General features: G+C 42.0%; 1 protein-coding gene across 2 annotated transcripts in view; it reads right to left on the bottom strand.

The window, feature by feature from the left end:
• Positions 1–13606: 13606 nt before the first annotated feature.
• The window catches only part of TXLNG (taxilin gamma), a 47005-nt gene continuing 38827 nt past the window's right edge, over positions 13607–21784 (bottom strand). For both annotated transcript variants that reach the window (XM_054007019.1, XM_054007026.1), the window contains exons 8-10: positions 20088–20180; positions 19377–19472; positions 13607–17076 (exon numbers count right to left, since the gene is read on the bottom strand). In XM_054007019.1, the coding sequence (XP_053862994.1) occupies positions 16759–17076; positions 19377–19472; positions 20088–20180 (507 nt within the window). In that variant the 3' untranslated portion in view covers positions 13607–16758. The remainder of the gene's footprint in view (positions 17077–19376; positions 19473–20087; positions 20181–21784) is intronic.

Consider the following 21784-nt stretch of genomic DNA (forward strand, 5'->3'; position numbering starts at 1 on the left):
AGTTACCTTGCAGGCATTTCACTCTTAACTGTTCCTTTTAATTTCTATTTAACTAGTTTCCTCATTTTTTTGTGTAGTTCCCCTTTTTGAAGTTAAATGCTCCTGTAGTGGGCTTCTTTGCTATTAACTACATCATGGTCACTGTTAACAAGTGGTTCAGCAACATTCACTTCTTGGACTAGAGCTTGTGTGCAACTTAAGACTAAATCAAGAATGACCTCTTGTGGGTTCTAGATCTAACTGCTCCAAGAAGCAGTCATTAATGGTGTTTAGAAATTTTCTCTCTTCATCATGTCCCGAGGTGACATGTACTCAGTCAGTATGGGGATAGTTGAAATCTCCTACTATGAGTTTTCTGTTTTTATAGCCTCTCTAATCACCAAGTATTTAACATCTCACAAATGTTAAACCCAGTTGATGCACCATAACTCTCACATCTTCCTCTTGTAGCCCAATGCTAATCCTAAATACTATGAAATATTCTTCTTTACTGTTTATTAATAAACAGTTGCTACACATTGCCTCTTGGGGGTCAGGAGAGGCAGCAGGAGCTGTGGAATTGACCCTCTGAGAAGTTGTAGTATGTGAGCTTAGTGTTCATGCACCATAATGTTTTCTTACATTAAAGATTTTTTTCCCCACTAATGGTGGAAAGCTGCAAGTCTTACATTCATCAAGTAAAAATCTAAAACCATGTGATATAAAAACTAATTTTTCCACTTGAAGACATTTTAATAATCCTTTGACATTTGTATATCACTAAATGGATGGAAAGAATCCAGCTATTCCAGTCTGCCCGATCAAGACTTTAATGATAGATGCATCCCTGTGAAAGATGGTTACACAAAGATTTTAGAGCTCAGAGCAGTTCACAGAGCCTGCACTGCATTTCTGCGAGGGATCTGCGGGCTGACAATTAAGTTCTGACTGACAACACAATGGCCATTTTATATATGAACAGCCAACAGAGAATGATTGTCTCTATTATGTAAGGAAGCAGTTTGACTATGGAACTGGTATATTCAGCACTAAGTACCTCTCAGGGCAATACATCACACATGTCTACAGAATACTACTACTACAGAATACAGATAATTTTAATCAGCCCATGTTTAGGTCATCAAGGATTCTGTCATCCATTTCATTTTCCAAGAGTGGGGTCATCCATCAATAGACCTGTTTGCAATACACAAGAACAAAAAATGTCTCAGTTTCTGCTCTAAAGTCAGAACCCCAGCATACACATTCCTTATGCAGTGATCCCCACAAGTGATCTGTGCTTACCCTCTGATTCCCAGGGTGCTCAGGAAGATCAGAGAAGATGCTGCAAGGTCCTGTTTGGCTGAGGAAGTTTTGGTACCGAAAGGTGATGCTTCTAACAGGACATCTACCAAAACCATTACCTCCTTTACTGGACTTACTATTGCAGGACAACAGGAACATCTTACTTCTTTGAGTGATTCCACATGTCCATTCCATGGCAGGTATTTGTGCACTTCAATGCACAGTTGTCTGAGACTTTTTACCCTTTCCAGTACCTGTCGAGGTGGCTTGAATGCCCTCTGCTTTCTCACACATCATGAAGGCATAAAGGGCCGAGTCACCTCAGATCCCCTCCCCTCAGTTTTTTCCTACTGCCTGTGACAATTAGTGGAGCTCCCTGTCCGTGCTTCTGCAAGTCTCTCAATATCGGTATACAGTATCCATATACAGTTTAAAAAAAAAAGGGGGTGTTTGTATAGGTTCTGCCACCCAGTTTGGGGTACTGGCTCTGGTACTGGAGGTATGCCACACCATCCAGGTTTCAAACCCTGTTGCTGTCATGGCAAGGCGATGCCAAATAGCAACTCTCACCTCACCTGCCTTATGTGTTTGGGGAAAGCTTGAGAGTGAGAAGTGAGGCATTTGTAAGGGCTTTAAGACTCGTTCAAAAAAAGACAGGGCAGACAGATTAAAATATCTGGTCTTGGAATCTGTCCTGCATTCTCCATCTGAGCCCCTCAGCACTGATCAGTACTCAGCCCCAGTCCCGAAGAAGAGGCATCGGAAAGTAGATCCAGTACTGGTGCTGTCGAGGAATTCAAAAAGGATGAGCTCTGCTAAGGACACAGGAGAGTATTCTAAGAGGAAGCACTCCCCAGGGCACACGTCTAAATGGGAGTTTGGTGACTCTGGAGGCCAGTGTTGGCCTGTCGAGACCAGCTCCCGAAGCGTGTACCTCAACATCTCCTCGCACCACAGTAATACAGAGTATCTTCCTGGTACCTTACACTCCCAAGTTGTTTAAGCGTGCAAGAGAGTTGTTGAACCTCTTGGTTCAACAGTGGTTCAAGAATCTCACCTATCACCAGTATCTAGGGTATTACCTCTGGCACCTTCACCTCTTCACCAAGCATGCATCTCCAGAGGTGCGCATCAGGGTATCAGTGAGGCCAGTACCATCTAGGGGAAAGTATGAACCTTCTCTGGTACCAACAGGTATGGCACCACCTTGGTCTTAAGGAGCAGCAGCATCCTCATCAGACTTTCCTACATATCCCAGCATAGCCAGTCCCATCAGGAGGATTATGCCACCTGCCCACCCAAATACCAGGAGGACCCTTGGGCTATGCCTAGCTAGGCTCCAGAGCCGCACGAATGGCCCTTTTGGAACCCTTGGCTTTCCTGTCCCTGCAGCCATCTCATTGGGCTCCACCTGCCAGGCATCAGGAGCATTGCCGCCACAGGCATTGTACCAAGCAGAGTCAGGGTTTCTCCCACGAGCAACTGCAGGAGGGCCAGAAGTTGCATCAGCACTTGGTACTGCTAGCATTTTCTTCCTCAGCTCCTGATGAGGCAATTATGGGGGAGCTTCTCTTTTAAGACCCATCAGGAGCTGCTGAGGAGGCTGCCTATGACTTTTGATATCTTCCTGGAGGTGGTCTAGGAGAAATCCCACAAGCTGGTGAACATTCTAACGTCTGCGGCCCCAGCTAGAATAGCACTGCCAGTAAATGAGGCTATTTTAGAACCTATCAAGATCCTCTGGCAGACCCCAGCTTCCCTTCCACCAACAACTAAGAGAGTGGAGAGAAGTTACTATGTCCCATCCTGGTGGTTTGAACATCTGGGTAACCATCCTTCTCCAAGCTCCCTTGTAGTTGTAGCAGCTAGTGAAAAGGAACAACAGGGGCACCAGGCCTCAATCTCAAGAATAAAGAGGACTGGAAAGTGGAACTGGTTGGGAGGAAGTTCTACAGGTGGATTATAGCTTTGCAGTGCAAACCAGCAAACTTTGCTGGGATGTTACAATTTCACTCTTTGAAATACAGTTTCAAAATTTAAAGACAAACTCGCAGAGGAGGCGAGAGTAGGTCCTCACTTTGATAGAGGGCAAATTGGTTGCCAGAGCAGCTCTATATGCAGGTCTCGATGAAGCAGATTTTGCAGCGTTCAGCATAGCCTCAGCCATCATAATGAGGTGCTCATCCTGGTTACACTCATGTGGCCTATTTCCAGAGGTGCAACAGACAGTTCAGAACTTAGCCTTTGAGCAGTTGTCACTCTTTTCAGCAAAAGTGGACAAGATGCTGCATAGAATCTCAAAGATTCTAGAGTGACCCTGAAATCCCTGGGCATTTACACCCCAGCAGTGAAGCAGAAGGCGTTCTGCCCTCATCGGTTTCAGCATTTTCATGCATTTATTCCTCATGCCCAAGACCTGCCAATGAGAAGGACCAGACGTTACAAACAGCGACCTTTGCCACTGCCTCTTTCTGTATCTACAGCTGCTGGTTCATTGAGATGGGCAGCATCCTCCACAAGTTCATTTTGATGGGCAAGATGAGAGCAGTCTATCAATTCAGAGATTGCCATTCCCTTTTGTTCCAATTTTTGCAAACCACCTGTCCCACTTCTGTGGTGCTTGGGCCCATATCACCACAGATTAGTGGGTTCTAAACCCAGTGGAAGTAGGATATTCACTCTATTGTGTTTTTGCCACACCTTCCCATTCTCCATCCCTCTTCAGGGACCCCTCTCATAACAAAGTACTTGTATAACAGCTGTAAGCAGAGTGGCTTGAATGCCCTCTGCTGTCTCATACATCATGCAGGCATAAAGGGCTGAGCCACCGCAGATCCCCCCCCGAAGTTCCTTCCTACTGCCCGTGATAGTTGGTGGAGGTCCCTGTCCTTGTGTCTGCAAGTCTCTCATCTCTATACAGTACCCATATATAGTTAGTGTAATCAGTCAGTTTGAAAAAAAGGGGGAGAGGTTTGTTTGTGTAGGTTCTGGCACCAGGTTTGGTGTACGGCTCTGGTAACAGTGGTCAGTGTCTTGTAAGAGCTGTGGAGGAGGTTCCTCCTTTGTTCAGGGGAAAGTGGTTTTACCCCAATACTGAAGGCAAAAGGGGAGGGCAGAAGGGGGGGTCCTCGGGCCTATTTTAGATCTAAGGCAGTAAAACAAGTTCCTAAGAAAATCAAAATTCCAGATTGTCACTTTAGCTTCCATTATTCCTTCTGTGGAGCTGGGAGACTGGTATGCTGTTCTCATCTAAAGGGATGCCTACTTTCATGTGGCAGTTCACTAGGGCCTAAGAAAGTTTCTAAGTCAGATTCACTGTGGCTGGCTACCCTTATCAGTTCACAGTGTTCCCCTTTGGTCGCTTAGCTGCCCCTTGTGTTTTTACAAAGTGTGAATGTAATTTGTATGTGAAATACTATAAAAGAGGCCAAGGTTTTCTGATGTCTAAATCCATATTCAGATGCCTAAGTGGTTTGATCTTTAAAAGGACTGAGGTCCCAGTAACTCCCACTGCATGTATACTGCATTTAGTTTTAAATGAAGTTGATGTTATAACTGAAGGCAACACACAAACTATTAGACCTGCTGGTGCTCATCACTTTTAAAGATCCAACCGCTTATTATTTAGGCTCCTAAATATGAATTCCAGACACTAACGTTAAAAATCCCCCCACCCTATTAAAAAAAAAAGTCAAAAATTATTGGATTCAAATTAGACTTAAATCCTGAATGACTAACTAATCGCATTGGGTCCAAAACACCACATGCAACAAAGTATATTTAAATTAAGAGGGTTGTATATGCATTGCAGCAGTGTTGTAGTGCAGTATAATTTAAAATGCATTTACACATTGGTTAGTAAGTGTACCTAGTTAAATCAATTCTGCTACTCCTGCAGGTTGCTACCGAAGGTGAAAACAGGGAAAAAGTGATACAGCTACCATTCATTCCCTCTTATTTTCAAGGGAGCTGGGTGTAGAGTTTTTGGACCTACCTCTCTGCTATATTCAACTATTTCCAGACAAAAGTGGAAGGGCTAGCTCAGTGGTTTGAACGTTAGCCTACTAAACTCAGGGGTGAGAGTTCAATCCTTGAGGGGGCCATTTAGGGATCTGGGGCAAAATCAGTACTTGGTCCTGCTAGTGAAGGCAGGGGACTGGATTCAGTGACCTTTCAAGGTCCTTCTCGTTCTATGAGATAGGTAATGTATTTATTTTAACCTCGGCCACCCCTAGGGAAAGACCCTACTAGTAATAAGCAGGCTTTTGAAAGGGCAAATTTCAGAGTTGGGGTGATTTCCCCATTGGCCTGACAGCTGTATTGATACCACATAATGTTGCATGTTCAAATTTATAATTAGCTTAAAGGCTAAATTATGTTCGCTGAAGTTTTATAGGAAGCCTGTACAATCCCTGGAGCTGCACTGTAGAAATGCACACCTATAAACTGACAATGTAACACCACTTTCGTTGTTTCTTTAAACTGAAAGAGACAGCAGCAAGTAATTATGGATAAATTGGAAAAAAAAATTCAGCTATCTGAAAACTATATTTAAAACCTGCAGACCAGCCTTTCAAGAAAATTGAAAGAGCTCTATGTAAGCTCAAAAGCTTGTCTCAGAATTTGGTCCAATATATTACCTTTCCCACCTTGTGTATCTAATATCCTGGGATCAACATGGCTACACCACCACTGCATACAGGTCAAGACCAGCCACACTACGTAATCATATTAATTGGATGCTTCAGGAACACTGGTCAGTAATTTACAAGGAGAGAAGGCAGTGACTGTACACACCTGTCCACTTGTGTCTCAAGCTTGCCTTGGGAGTTTAGTCTCCTTTTTGTGAATTGTTAGGATCAAAGCTTAAAAATTTACCTGATGCTTAAACCCAAGGATTAAGTCACGAACCAAAAATCTAGGCTATCAAGCGCCCTGAAATGTAAAGGAATAAGAAGTTGTGCACTGTATTTAGTAAAAACACTGCTAACTGATGAAAATCTAGTGATGCAAGTTAATTTTATCATAGCTTTTCCTGTCTTGACTTCATTCTCCTCTTTCCTATGGTGATCATAACATATGTTGCCTTTAGGCATCTTTTCCTTCACTTTGTTGTCTCCCTTATCTTCTTTCCCTATATTGTGTCTGTCTTCTCTTCTCCACCACTCCAAAAAAATAAATCAGTACTATCCTTCCTAATGTATCCCAGCTGTTGGGATTCCCTCCAAGACCTTTTCCATTCAGGTTATCCAGAACACTGTCCAGTTCAGGGAGAACACTGCTTCCAATTCTCTGGGATCCAAAACACCCAGTTCGACTCTGGATTTCATCACTCAGGTTCTTTTATTTGGCATACAAGCAAAGCTACACTGTTGATCAGACTCAAGCATAGGGGGTGGGTATAAGGCATACCATACATCCAGAGTTACACAGACCACCTCTCTTCCTTTATATACATTTACACATTACATTGCATGTTATACATTACACCACACATTTTTGGCTTGGCTACTTCGTAGGAATCAATACCTGTGTGAGCTGAGGAGTGAAAACATTATCTACTATCTGCTCTATGTGCTGATCAGTGGAACCTGATCTTTACATTCCAGGTTTATCTTGTCCATAGTCCCTACCATCAAGGTGTTGCTGCTTATCTTATCTAGCACAGACATCCTGACTCCAGAATTCTGGTTGTCAAGTCCCTATTTACAACATAACCTTCCATTCACTTCCCAATTACACCCACTAAGAAATGAGGCAAGTTACTTATGTCAAATCAGGCCTACACCATCTGTCCCTCACAATAAGAATTTAGAAATACCTAAAGCTAGAGGACTATTTAGCCAAAGACTGAAAAAGCATGTCCAAGGGCAAAGCCCAGATAAGAAGCCAACCTTCCACCCCAGCAGTGCGAAGAAGGGACAGTGCTGGATTTCCTGCCTCTCTGCTGTCCCAGAATCCTACTCAGGGACTGCATGTTTCATACAGATCTCCAACTAGTGGAGGTCTAATGTTTAAATCCTCTCTCACCTTGCTCTGGCTGTGGAAAGGGCAGTTTCTTGACATTCCAGGCCTACAAGGAAGAGGGGTTTCTAGAAGCATAAACTTATAGCTGCTGAGAAATCCCATGAGCCTTTATTAATTTCCTACTAACTTTTTCAAAAGAGGAAAGTATCTGAAGAATCTCCTGAATGCTAGGAGAGATCAAGTACTCAGAAGTCAAGACATTCCAAATCTTAAGGTGATTTTGGCAATATTAACCAAGATGCACACATTTATATTCAGAAAAAAAAATCTTAAAGTCTGAAGGTATAACTCACAAGGTTTGCAATGTGCCAGTTCACATAATAAATGGTTATTCATCCTGTGCAGTAACTATGGTTCTTCGAGATGTGTATCCCTATGTGGGCTCAACTCTAGGTGTCAACACCCTGTGTCTTTGATCGGAGATTTCTCATAGCAGCATCCATTCGGCCCCCCCATAGGTGCTAGTCAGCCTCGAGCCCCATGCTGTTATGTAGAACTGCACGGGCAAAGCATGCTCAGTTCCTTGTCTATTGTGAAGCCCCATAGCAGAGAACACCAAAGCAGAGAGGAAGGAAGGTGGGTAGCGGAGCACCCATAGGGACATACATCTCAAAGAACCGGTTACTGCACAGGGTGAGTAACCATTTCTTCTTTAAGTAGCGTCCCTATGGGTGCTCCACTCTAGGCAACTATCAAGCAGTACCCGCTAAAGGCAGAGGGGGCTTTGGAGTAGAGTCCAGTACGAAAGAAAGTACAGCCAAGTGGAACACAGTATCGGAAGAATAGTCGTGAGTTATTCCATGATGTTCAGAGAATACATGTAAAGAAGCTCAAGTAGCAGCCTTACGTATTTCAATAATGGGCATGTTTTTGAGAAATGGACCTTGTAGAGTGAGTTTGTATTCTGAAGATGCTTGACTATTACAAGATTTGTAGCAAGAATTAATGCACTCAGATATCCACTTGGGAAGTCTTTGATCTGAGATTGCAGATCCTTTTGATCTATCTGCGAGCAAGACAAACACTTTGGGGGTCTTTCTGAAGGGTTTCGTCCTATACAGATAGAAGGCCAGGACTCTCCTGACATCAGGAGTGTGCAACAGTACCTCTTGATTATCTAGTGAAGTTTAGTGTGGAAGACTGGCAAGTGAATGGGTTGGCTGATACAGAACCCGGAAGAAGCTTCAGGTACAAATTTGTGGTGGAGTCACAACATGACCTTGTCCTTTAAAAATACTGTGAAAGGGGGGCATGCCATAAGGGCCCCTATTTCCCCAATCCATCTTGCCAACATGACGGCTATCAGGAATTTTGTTTTCATTGATAAATGGAGCAGTTAACAGGTAGCCACCAGTTCCAATGGTGGTCTTGTCAGGCATTTAGGAACCAGATTGAGGTCCTAAACAGGAGAACGACGCTTGACTGGTGGATAGAGATTGTCAAATGTCCTGAGAAACTTCACTGTCTTTAGGTGGGCAAAAACAGAATAATCCTCTAGTGGAGAATGGAAAGCCATGATGGCTGCCAGGTGGACTATAATAGAGCTCAGCGATAGCCCTGAATTTTAGTGTTGGGATATAGTCCAATATATCTGGCAGCAATGAGGTCATCAGTAGAATATGTCTGAGGTCATACCAACAGACAAATCTTGTCCATTTGAGAGTATGTGTAGTGAGTAGACTGTTTTCTGCTGTATAATAGTATGCTTTTTACCTCCTCTGAACTGGTTGTCTCTAGTTCTGTGAACCCTCCACCAACCACGCATTGAAACAAAGCACTCAGAGATTGGAGTGAAGGATCCTCCTGCTAAGCGTTCCCTTTGGTGATAATCTCCAAAAACCTATTTGTCTGTGGAGATAGACTCCCAAGCCCACCTGAAGTGGTAAAGGCGGTCACCAAAGGGAAGAAGGCAGGTGAACCGGTGCAGCTGGTTTGGAGGAGGATGGTAATTCAGGCTGTTGACCAGCCCATAAAAATTGCTCCTTGGAGGTGGAACGGTGCAAGGTTGACGGTTTCCTTCTCTGGAATTTCTGTCTCTTTTGATATGGTTCATATAGCGTCTGGGATGTCAGGAATTTGGCAGAACAGGATCTGAGCCATCTGGGACTTGCTAAACATTCTCTTATGTATAAATCCCAAGAGAATGAAAAGTAGCCCTAGAGTCATTTAATGTGCACAGAGTTTCATCCATGCTGTCAGCAAACAGTTTAGACTCATCAAAAGAAAGGTCTTCCATCGTATTCTGGACCTCTGTTGGAAATCTGGAGAGTTGGAGCCAGAAAGCCCTTCTCATAACTACTGCTGTAGAGATTGAAGCAGCAGCAGTATCAGCAGTGTTGAGGGAGGCTTGAAGATGTTCTGGCAAGTAGCTGGCCCTCCACAATAATTGCCTGGAATTGATCTCTGTGCTCCATTGGTAGGTGGTCAACAAAATAGTTCAGTTTTGTGCAATTTACATGATTATATTTTGCCATAAGTGCCTGGTAGTTGGCGTTTCTAAATTGTAAGGAGGCTGACAAGATTTTCACTTACGATCTTTTTAATGGGGCATGGATTTAGAGTGGTATTGCCTTCCTCATTCATTAATTGTTTTAACCAAAGAATTAGGAGAGGGATGAGAAAATAAAAACAGTCTTTTGCCAGAACATATTTCTTATCCACTCTTGCATGTAGGCAGAATAGTAGCTGGGGTAGCAGATCTTCGCATGGTCCAGAAGGGCCTCATTGACCAGCACAGCTATTCAGGCAGCTGAGGGTGAATGAAGGATATCTAGCAGCTTATGATGAGGTTCTTCAATCTCCTCGAGAGAGATCTGCAAGGACTCAGCAATTCTCTTGACCGGATCCTGGAACTGCTTAAAATCATCCGCCAAGGATGGAGGCGGCGGCATGACAACTTCATCTGGAGATAAAGAGAAGATGTTGGCTGGAGGAGAGACCACTTCATTGGCTCTAGCTTCCAACTCCTCAAATGTTTCTTCTTGAGAATCAGTCTCCAAGAGAGAGCAAGCAGAGATAGGCAACCACCATCGCAAAGGGTGGTGCTCGAAGCCCTGGAAAATAGCTGGTGATAGGCTGCCCAAGGGTCCCAGTATGGCCAAGGAGGTGATGCATGAGGCATAGGAGGGGCACATATGGGTGCAGATACCAGCGAGATGATGATTGCAACCTTGTGTCACGAGTGGTCATAGACTCATCAGAGACTTCTGGAAAGGGGCCTCTCTAGGGGTGAGGAGAGCCCTGGATCGATATTTGGGAAACTGAAGCAAGGTCTTCATCAGAATCCCTTTTCTCAAACTTACTATGAAATGGTGGGGGGCCTGGAGAAATTTGAGGTGAAACTCTTGGTACCAGGCGAATGTCTGACAATCTCGATGTCCTTGGTACTGAAAATATGTCAGAGCCGAGGAGCAGAGACTCAGCCATCACAGATACAGCCAGGTCCCAGGGAAAACAAAACTCCTGTGGTACTGAGCATATTGTCGGTACCGAGTCCGTGGTCTGCACCAACGTAATAGTGGCCGATACCATAGTCTTGTCTGCTCTGAGGGAAGTGCAGTTGCAGCCCGAGCGGGCTTCTTTGGTACAGAGGAAGGAAAGGACGAGCTCTTCTTGCCATCTCAGTCTGCTATTGATACCAATGATTTCTCCGAGTCCGAGACTTTGCCATCTTTCAGTCTAGCAGTAGCATCAGTGGGTACCTGCTTGAAGAGTGGATGTTGCTGAGGTGGCTGAAAAGACTGATGACCTTGGCCTTTGAGGGAGATTTGCTACCTTGTGAACTTGGGGCACGGTCTCTTGGAGGACTGATGAGAGGAGTCGAGTCTTCCTCTTAGATGGAGAAGTGCAGATCAGATATAGTGGAGGCAGCAGATTTGCTCAGAGACCGGTGTACAGAGAGGATCCCTTTGCTTGGGTCAGAAGCCAGGTGTAGGAAGATCTCCATTCATGAGGAGACAAAGTTTGATCACCCTGTTTTTTCCAGCTCTAGATTTCAATGTTAGACAGAACTTACACTTCTGGGCAATATGTGATTCCCAAAAGTAATGGATGCACCAGGACTGCCTGTCGCTTACTGGGATTTCCTCCTGGCATGACAGACAACGTTTGAAACCAGAACTGGGCATAATCTCCCAGATATTAGTACAAAGCGTTCACTAAGTATATGATTTATATATATTTATTTTAAAACTAGGAAGCTAAAGTTACTACTACATACTATTTACACTAACAACAACTAACTACAACAAGAAGAAACCAGGACACAGTAGACCAGGGTTCAACAGGGACAACCGCCAGAGCTCTGCCTCAGTCCGAGGCAGTTGAGATGGAACTGAGGACGGTTTGCCCATCCAATGCTGTATAGCAATAGAACGGGACACGAGGCTAACTAGCACATGTGTGGGCCAAACAGACACTGCTGTGAGAAATCTCTGATCAAAGGCACAGGGGGTGCTAGCACACCTAGAGTAGAACACCCATAGGGACGCTACTCGAAAAAGCAGCTTTCATTTACAGAATTTCCACCCTTAAATTTAACTTTGTAAGTCTAGCAATTTAACTTTACAAAAACCAAATACATACATGTAATACTTTACAAACTCGAAGAATTCAGTGCTCTAAACTGATCCCGGATAAAGTCCTCAGTTGAAACATGGCATAGGTACCAGTTGGCAACAGTAGCATAAGCCTCCCTTCTAAATTGCCTTGTCAACATGCTGCAGCCCCCACCCGGTAATGACGACTATGCTGGGTTCTTTCCATATCCAATCAATGTTTGGCTTTTAACTCCTTTACAAGAAAGGAGTAGCAACTTTGATCACCAACCGGGACTAGATTTGAACAAGCATCTTAAACATGAATGAGATTCTATCCTATTAATATACCTGAGCCATACAGGTCTGGATTTACACAAATATTTCTGAAGATGCAGGGACCAATAAAACAGAATTTTAAGGTAGAAGTTAATTTATAAAATAGCGAAGTTGAATTTTAAAACTATATTTATTCCTTAATACATTTTGCATGCTAGGGAAACAGGTATTGACTTGATTCACACTATTTTGTTGTTGTGTGAGTGCGCCTAAGAATACTGCTTGTCTGATCAAAAGAGCATTTTTGATATATGACAGGGATGCAATCTAATTGTTTCAGGTCTTCACTAACACTTCTGAACTGTTATTAGTGTACATTTTACTAGAGTTTCACCCAAATGTAGACATATCTGAAAAGTTTGCCTGGTCCCTTTGTAAGCCTTTCCATAGAGACCCCAGTAGCCTTGCATGAGACTTCCTGAGTATAGAGAGGTTGGGAATTTTGAAGGTACACTTCCTTGGATCCTCAAGAGCCAGCAGTCTTATTCGCACTAGAACAGTGTCCAAACAGCTTCCTGCTCCAGGAAAATCACTGAGCGAGACTTACACATTTTACACCATTCAGCAGGAGACTGCATACTACTGTGTCTGGAAAGCATCATGGACATTTTGGGTGCTATTACAATGTAATCGTCTTATTGTGCAGGAACATTCCTCTGTGTAGTGGTTGATTAAGTTTGCATAACTTGTTATGAAAAACTTAAAAACACCACCCAATCTGGGGGGCCTAAAATTCTGTTTTCTTCTTTTGTACTAGCTGGCACAAGGTGACGAGACACGCAATCAGGCCAACCCACTCCCACAAATAGAGTAACACATAACTATTACCGTTAAAAATATTGGAATTTAGCAAAGTAATGAAAAAAAAGGTAACTGATGTTTGTAGTGAAGATTCAAAACCCCAAAAAATTGTCCACTTCACATTCCAAGCCCCTAATTTATTCGAAACTCAGCCCATTTGTGTTCAGTGTTGAACATAACTAAGATTTCCATCAAAGAAACAGCAATTCTGTGCTTTAAAACGCTCAAACTTCAAGACTGCTGTTTTAAATTAGCAGCTGCCATTTAACCTGAATACATTTAGGAGTGGTCTACACCTAAAACATAGGTCGACCTAGGTACAGAGATGTGAAAAATTTAGCTCCCTGTTTGACTGAGTTAGGTCAACCTAACCTCCCACTGTAGATGCAGCTACTGCCGCTCAGAGAAGTGGATTACCTGTATCAGTGGAAACACCTGTTCTGTCAACATAGGAAGCATTTACGTTACAGCAGCACAGCTAGAGTGCTGTACCCATGCTACTAGTAATTTCAAATGTCACACCTCTAAATTCTCTCCTGAAGCTCCTAACAAGTATGCCAGACAGCCCAAGTTAGGAATGAATATGTTCCAAGAATAAAAGAAAAACACAGAGTCTGATATATTAAGCATACATATTTACTTAATCTATACAGAATCGAGTAGATAAAATTTCAGATTCACATTAGTGAAAAATCCCTACAAAATGTTTTTGAAAAGCAAAACAAGACTGCCTGTTCATTTATCATTTTTTTTCTCATGAAAGCAGACATGGTTGTAAAAATAAAGCAGTGTGTTTAGCACAAACTAGATTTCTGCATCACTTTTTTCACAGTTATTTCCATCTACAGTCTGAAGAGGTAGTTTTTCTGCAACACCTGAGAATTAAACTGTAATATAACCAGGTGTAAGTGTAATAAAGGAAGGACAAAACAGATTGGAGAGATACAGCCCTAATGTAGTTGTGTACACTACTACACGTATTTGGGTCTTGCATCACATACAATTTAGTTTTTTTTTTTTTGCAGCCTAATCATGGTAAAAATCATGGGCCCAACTAACAATTAGGTGTACACATCAGAGGCTACATAAATTTACAGCCTAGATTAAAACAGTTGTGGTTATGGAAGATACACAATGTAAGTTTCCATAAAAACCCTACTGGAACCAATTTGGCTGTACAGTGGCAGTGCAACAGCCTGCTGTATGGCAGATCAGCGTGAGTGCTGGGCTTATCACTTGCATTCTTTATAGCAACACCCCTTTGGCCAGTGCATGGAATGACATTAACTGCTTCCAGGAAGCCAAGTCCAGCCCACCTTTGCTAGAGGGAAGGTTGGTGTGATGTGGGACCTTTTCAGGGTCACACAGAGATAAAAAGAAAATCCCAGATTCCTTAAAACCCTTTACTAGTGGCATTCTGCTTCATTTACACATGCAAGCCAGTAACTACATATCGTCTGTACTGCTCTTCCATTCGTCTCACATATCTTTACAGCCCTTGTGGCAGTGTCCAAAGTTCACTCTTGACTACACATGGAACACGCATTATAAAAAGAAAGGTGGTTATAGATACAGGAGACCAAATACATTTTAAAAAGAGAAAACTGCACTTTCCACTTCACTTGTGAAATTTGTACCTTTTGCCAAGGGTATGTTGTGCTGTAACTGATACATTAAGATCTTCACTTGCCCTCAGGAAAATTATTTCACGCTCACTTAATTTATTAACTGAAGACCAGTTTTGGCAGAAATTTAAACACTTACTTCTGTTACAGTGTTTGGATTCCATGACAACAGACAACGTCAGACAAATCATTTGATGAAGCAACTTTGGAAGGATGTTTCTTCTTTTCAGTATTTTTGTTGCCATGTGGTTAACGTGATTAGTGTTTCAAAGCTGAGTCCAACCTCTCTGACTGCTCACCTCGACCTTCTCATCACTTCACCATGTGTGGACCACGAATACAAAACAGACGGTGCAAATTGTAGAGAAACTGGCCAGTTCCCAATTTATGTCACTCATTTGCTACACAATTTAAGAAATGTCAGTTTGATACAGTTTTGTTCAGTGGTATGAGCTAAAACACATTTATCAGGCTTTATACAACCTTATTCTCTTTATAAGACGTCTACATTATTTTAATGTACATCATTACATCAGGGAAGGGATCAAGAGCTCAGTGCAGCCTGAACATTCAAGTAATTTAGCCACTAAACTGCCAAAAAGAACAAAGGGGGCGGGGAGGGAAGCTCATTGAAAGTTATGTGCTTGGTTCAGAAATCCCACACTGAAGTTAAGTGCAAAGAACATTAAGTACCAGAAAAAGCTACACGTTTGTATCTCTTAAAATAAAAGTGACAGCAACTGAAACTAGAAAGCGAACATATATGGGCTAAAGTTAACAGTAGCTTGTTACTTAACACATGACCTGCCTACATTACCTGCCTTGCTAAAAATAAATGTTGGTCCCAACCTGTCCCAGTGAACAGTTCCCTTAAAAATTGGATGCCCAAGTTTTCAAAATGAAACACTGTAAGGCTCACAACTGCAGTCCATTACATTTTTTTTAAATGTAAATTTTTTTTTTTTTAAACTTATGGCATATTAGTTTAACATGAAACCTCTGAATTACCAATTTTACCAGGCAAGCAGTAGGTACCAGGAAGGCACTCTGTCTGCTAATCAGTGTCTTTTCAGGTTAGGTGTGTAACAAGTTAAATGTTTTACTTTGGGAATATATTTGAATCCACATGATCAAATATTAACTGAGTTCTTTACAGATCCTTAAATATATTGCATACAGTGCTAAGTAAAGAACATCCAAACCAAAGATTGATGTCTTAAGCACTGAATGCAGTAAGTATCTACAGTATAAATCTACAAGAAATCCTTGTTTTAAAATATCCAGATTTAATACAACTTCTCTAATCAGAAATAATAATTTTATGAATTCTCTGCAATGCTGAGGTTTCATGTTAAGGAACATAACACGACTAACACTTCTGCAGTTGTGTATATTCCACTACAGATAACTTCACTCCATAAACACTCATTCCTGTATGCTTTCTTTGCAAGTTAAATTGAACACATTCACAGGGAGGGCAAATATAGTCTGTCTGTGAATTAACCTTAGAGCACAACCCTGAGAAGTTTGCAAGAAAGTTGTACACCCTGTTTTACCAGCTGCAAATTAAAGTATGTATATTTGAAAGCTGTTTTTGTCATACCACAACTACACTAAAACCCTGTAAAATATTCTTGATCATATTCTGGACCCTTATTTTCATATATAATCAGGTGAGATAGTTGAAGTTCCTACTGGCCATTAGATGAATGTAGATAATTTACTGAAGAGTTTGGTAATTACAGTAGTATACCAAACCTTAGTTCAGTTAACAGAAGCAAAATGTTATTTTCAAACCAATGAAGTGACACTCCTGTCACTTTTCCCCATGAAATGTTAAATCTGTACACAAGTCTTAACTGACATGGTGAGATTTGTGTTTAGGGGAGAGGAAATGCACATGCATTCTTTATGGAAAAATATTTTTTAAAAATGAGGCAGATGTGCAACACAGTTGTGGAAAATGTATAGATTACGCTATTCAAAGCTGCTATGCAGCTTCCTGTACCACATAAGTCCAGTAGTTCTAAGAAAATACATATATGGTAGAAAAAGTAAGAAAATTTTCACCACAAAACCAATAGTTACCACCAACAGAGAAAGTTATACACAAAATATATCTCTCAATACAGTGTTTACGCTTCATTTTAGTCAACAGGAACAGGACTCGTGGAGACAGTCTTTTCAGAGCCATTTCCTTCATTTGCTGCACTTGATTCAGCATCTGATTGGATTCCTGGTTCTGTATCAGTGGAAGTTCCCAGCTCCTCATGGGAATTGAGTGTGCATGACTGCAACACCTCAACTGCTAGATCCACATCTGCTTCTTTTACAGAAACCTGTTCCTTCAGAACTTCCACCTTCTCATTCAGCTCATTCCTCTCCGTCTGAAGAGCCCTGCACAGCTTCTCCAAACGCTCCAGTTTTATTTGAAAGCCTTTGTATTCTTTGTCTCTAACTGTTTTCTGTAAGAAATAAAAAACAGATTAACCTATTGAAGTGATTTTTTTGGGGGAATTTATTTCTCTTAAAAAGGCACTACTTTGACAGGCTTAGAGATTAAAGTCTTCTCTTTAATCCCTCTAAAAGGCAGAGCATAAACAGCGTTGGTACAAATTCTCAGGCTGCCGCCAATGTTCTAAACCAGGGGTTGGCAACCTTTCAGAAGTGGTGTGCCGAGTCTTCATTTATTCACGCGGATTTAAGATTTCACGTGCCAGTCATACATTTTAACGTTTTTAGAAGGTCTCTTTCCATAAGTCTTTAATATATAACTAAACTGTTGTTGTATTTAAAGTAAATAAGGTTTTTAAAATGTTTAAGAAGCTTCATTTAAAATTAAATTAAAATGCAGAGCCCCCCGGACCAGTGGCCAGGACCCGGGCAGTGAGAGTGCCGCTGAAAATCAGCTCGCGTGCTGCCTTCGGCACACGTGCCATAGGTTGCCTACCCCTGTTCTAAACCAAAGGGGGATCACATGTAGGAGGGTGACACGTCAGTCTGATGAGATGCAACAAAGGGTACTACATACTGCCAGCTGTGACCAAGTGTTTTCTAATGTGAAAAAGAGTCCACTAGAAGCTCACAGACTAAAATCACACAACTTGTTACCATTCAAGACTACAGTTACAGGGATATTACTTATGGAACTCAGCCAACTTTAGTGAATGGGTACCAAATATTTCTGATTTCAAAGCAGTTTGTACACAAGCATATATACATTTCTGCCATGAAATCTGGTAATAAGAGAAAGAATACTAACAGACATGGCAGAACTACACTGACCCCTAGTTGCAGCTAAGGGAGTTTTACAATTCCAAGGATTCTTCAGGATTGTCAATCTAGTACCTGTCCCAGTATTTAATAGACTCAAATAGTTTGTACAATTTTGCCACAAAATCCTACCTAATAAGCAATAGGTTAAGGATGCCAATTCCTACGTTATGCTTTTTACTGATTAGACCAGGGGTAGGCAACTTTTCAGAAGTGGTGGGCCCAGTATTCATTTATTCTCTTTAATTTAAGGTTTCGCATGCTGGTAATACATTTTAATGTTTTTAGAAGGTCTCTTTCTATAAGTCTATATTATATAACTAAACTATTGTATGCAAAGTAAACAAGGTTTTCAAAATGTTGAAGAAGCGTCATTTAAAATTAAATTAAAATGCTGATCTTACGCCACCAGCCTGCTCAGCCCGCTTCCAGCCTGGGGTTCTGTTCATCTAGGCCTGCAGTGGGCTGAGCAGGGCGACTTGAGGTCAGGGCAGAGGGCTGGGGGGAATGTGGAGGTGCAGGGCAGAAGGCTAGGTGTTGGGGGGAGGTCAGGGCAGAGGGCCGGGTTGGGTGTGGAGGTGCAGGGCAGAGGGCTGGGGGGGTTGTGGAGGTGCAGGGCAGAGGGCTGGGTGTTGGTGGGAGGTCAGGGCAGAGGCTGGGGGTGTGTGGGGGTGCAGGGCAGAAGGCTGGGGTGCTCAGCTCGTGGGGGTGCTCCCAGCCCCCTGCCCTGAGCAGCTCATGGCAGGGGGCTGGGAGGGAAATGCCCTGTTCCACCCCCTTCCCCAAGGCCCGTCACTACCTCTCTCTGCCTCCTCTACAGAGCAGCGAGCACGCTGCCGCTCAGCTCTGCTCTGCTCCCCCTCGCAAGGGCCGTCACCGGCAGGGAGAGGGGGGAGGAGGAGGAGGAGGAGGGGCCGGAACGCACCAAGCTGTAGGAAGAAACGGGAGAGCGGGGGAGCTTGGCTGCTGCAGGACCAAGCTTCTGCCTCCTGCCCCCGCAGGGGAGAGCGGTGGGGCTGAGTGGGGCGGGGGGCCAGGACTGCTCCCTCCCACTGCTCTCCCCTCGGCGCAGGAGGCAGAAGCTTGGTCCTGCCGCAGCCAAGTTTCTCTCCTCCCCCTTCTTCCCCCAGCGTGGCGCTTTCCAGCCCCTCCTCCTCCGTGGGCAGCAGCATGCCATTCAGAATCGGCACACGTGCCATAGGTTGCCGACCCCTGGACTAGACATATGAAGATCAAATGTCATGGATAGCAATTACAAAAAACAGAATTCATTTTGTCCTTGAGAAGAAGGATGGTCAATTTACCTGGGAAAAAAGTTATTTAAACGAGACGCACAAATTGTTAGCAATTAAAAAAAAATTAGTGGTACAGTGAGTAGCTACATAGCATTTCTTGACAATCTCCAGCTATCTAGAAATGAAGGGCCATGTAGAGTCAAGCCCTGCTTGAATGTGACTACACAGTTCCTTAAACTATGAAGATTGTTACCCACCTCTTCAGCCATTTGCAGAAGAGCTTTGTTGTTGTTTTCCCATTTTGTACGCCACACTATTGTCTCTTTTTCCAGTTTTTTTATCTTCTTGGTCATCTAAAAATATAGTAAAGCTAGTTTTATAACTAGGATCAAAATAGAGGTAACCACGTATTAAAATGTTTTAGTAAGTTGCTTAAACCGTATTTTCAAAGTAGCCTTATAAAATGAATTTACAGGAAAGGGTTTCATGTCAGACCTATGAAAAATTATTTAAAAATATTACTTTTAAGATTATGGTGGTTACAAAAATGATTTCCATCCTCCCTCAAAAGCTTCTACAATCATCTTTTTCATTTATAAACAAAAGTAGTTTCTAACTAAAAGTATTGCACATGACCATTAAAAAAAAAAAAAAAGCTGTTTTCTACTTCTAATATTAGCTTTTGGAATCAGAACTTGGCATGCAGTTACGCCAAGTGTTTCAGAAGACTGGATTGCATCATGTTCTTCCACAACTATGCTGATTTTTTCCTCTCTCAGTAATCAGACTGAAATCAGAGGTAGATAACTAGTTTTAATGTGCCATTTTACAGTTTTTCCAGCTACAAATACTTTTAAAATTGTATTCACCTATATAGCCTCTTCAGGGATTTTAAGGCCCAATAAGGAGCTGGATTTTTTTTTCTAATATTTTTCATGAAATTTTAACATCATAATTCTATAAAGTACCTTTTCCATTTCTTGTCTGAAGGTTGTAAAAAGTTCATTGCTCTTTGCCATGGTGGTCTGGAATTCTTCAAACTTATCCATGTACAGAGAAAGCTTTGGGGAAAAAAATGTGGACATATTTAAACTGTATAGCAATGTTACCACACAAGCAATGTTTATTAAGGTACATCAGAAATTTCAGATAATAGTAATGCAACAAAGATAAGAGAATAATGTTTACGTTCCCCCTCTAATCTATCAGGTAAATTTTCACCTACAGCATGTGTAGATGACTGTATAAAAATAGATGGTTACTCAAATTGTGCATGGATGCTGAGCTAGGGCTATCTTTATAAAGCAACAGATTATATTCTAACAAAAGTTCGGCATTAAGACATGGGTTATCATCTCAGTTAAATAAAAGTTTGAAAGAGGTGCATTTCTAACTATGCACAAATAAAGGTAACAGCTACAATTTGAAAAATTAAGCACAAATTTAGGTGTAAATATGTAATTTAAAAACTATTAAGATACAAAATATTAAACAAGGCAAGGATTAAAATACCAAAGCAAATTAGGATCAGATGAATAATAAAAGCTGAAGTAGTCATAGGTGTGGGATTTAGTAACAAAGTGCAAATTCTACATGTGTAATAGTGAGATTGGATTTGAAGTGACATCCACCTCTGAGGCTCTCAACCACATGGTCTTGCTACTATTTCAAAGACATGGCTAAGAAACAACTACAGCCCTGATCCTACAAACATAAATCGAACTGGGGACTTGTTTGGGGCCTAAATTATCCTAACAAATTTTAACCGTGAGTAGGAACTCCAAGGAAGTGGAGATCTGATAGGGAATAAACAAGCCTTTTAATATCCTTGTTGACACATCTTATAAGAGACCAACTGGGCAAGGGAACTAACGATTATTTGGTAAGGACAGTGAAGTAGCCTCATCCGTGGAATTTCTAGTAAACACAACATTTTATCCAGAGGACAGATATTTGAATCTGCTGTTATACGAATAGGCAAATTAGGAGTACCACAGCCATTATTAGCAGCTTCCCACTTAACCTGAAAAAACTTTAAAGCAGCAAATAGAACTCCCTCTCAATTCTCTTCCAGTCAAATCTTATCACAGCTGGGGCATAATTTGCAAATTTTAGGCTGGTAGAGGCATGATCATATAATTTCAAGCACAGGGACTGAATACACAAAACACATTCCCTCTCCAATTTTCAGAAGGGTCCCATCAGGAATTTGTCCAGATCAGCATTTCTTAACTGGTTGGTGGTCACGGGGGGGGGGGGAAGGAAGGAGGAGGGAGAGAGAATCACAAAAGATAACCTCCCCAAGGGTGGCCATAAGGTGATCCTCCCTCAGTCTCCACAAACCCTTATCCTTCAAGGTCAAGTGTTCTCTATTAACCCTTTGAAATACACACAGAAATAAATTATATGGGTTTATCAAGGATACATTTTTTGCTTTCACTTTTATAGTGAGCATAAGGATGTTGCAAAATTTTTTTTGACTTTGCGTAAGGGGTGGCCAACCTGAGAAATGTTGAGAAACACTGGCCTGGTCTAGAGCTAAACAAATCCAGTTTGAAAGAATCCGATTCTGTAGGGAAAACCTGAGTTAGAACTCTGTGAATTAAAGGTAGGGATAAGTGCAGGGGTGTGTATGAAAATCTGAGAAAGGAGAATCAGGATAAGG

Source organism: Malaclemys terrapin, chromosome 1 (genome assembly GCF_027887155.1).
Source record: "Malaclemys terrapin pileata isolate rMalTer1 chromosome 1, rMalTer1.hap1, whole genome shotgun sequence".
Taxonomy (NCBI): domain Eukaryota; kingdom Metazoa; phylum Chordata; order Testudines; family Emydidae; genus Malaclemys; species Malaclemys terrapin.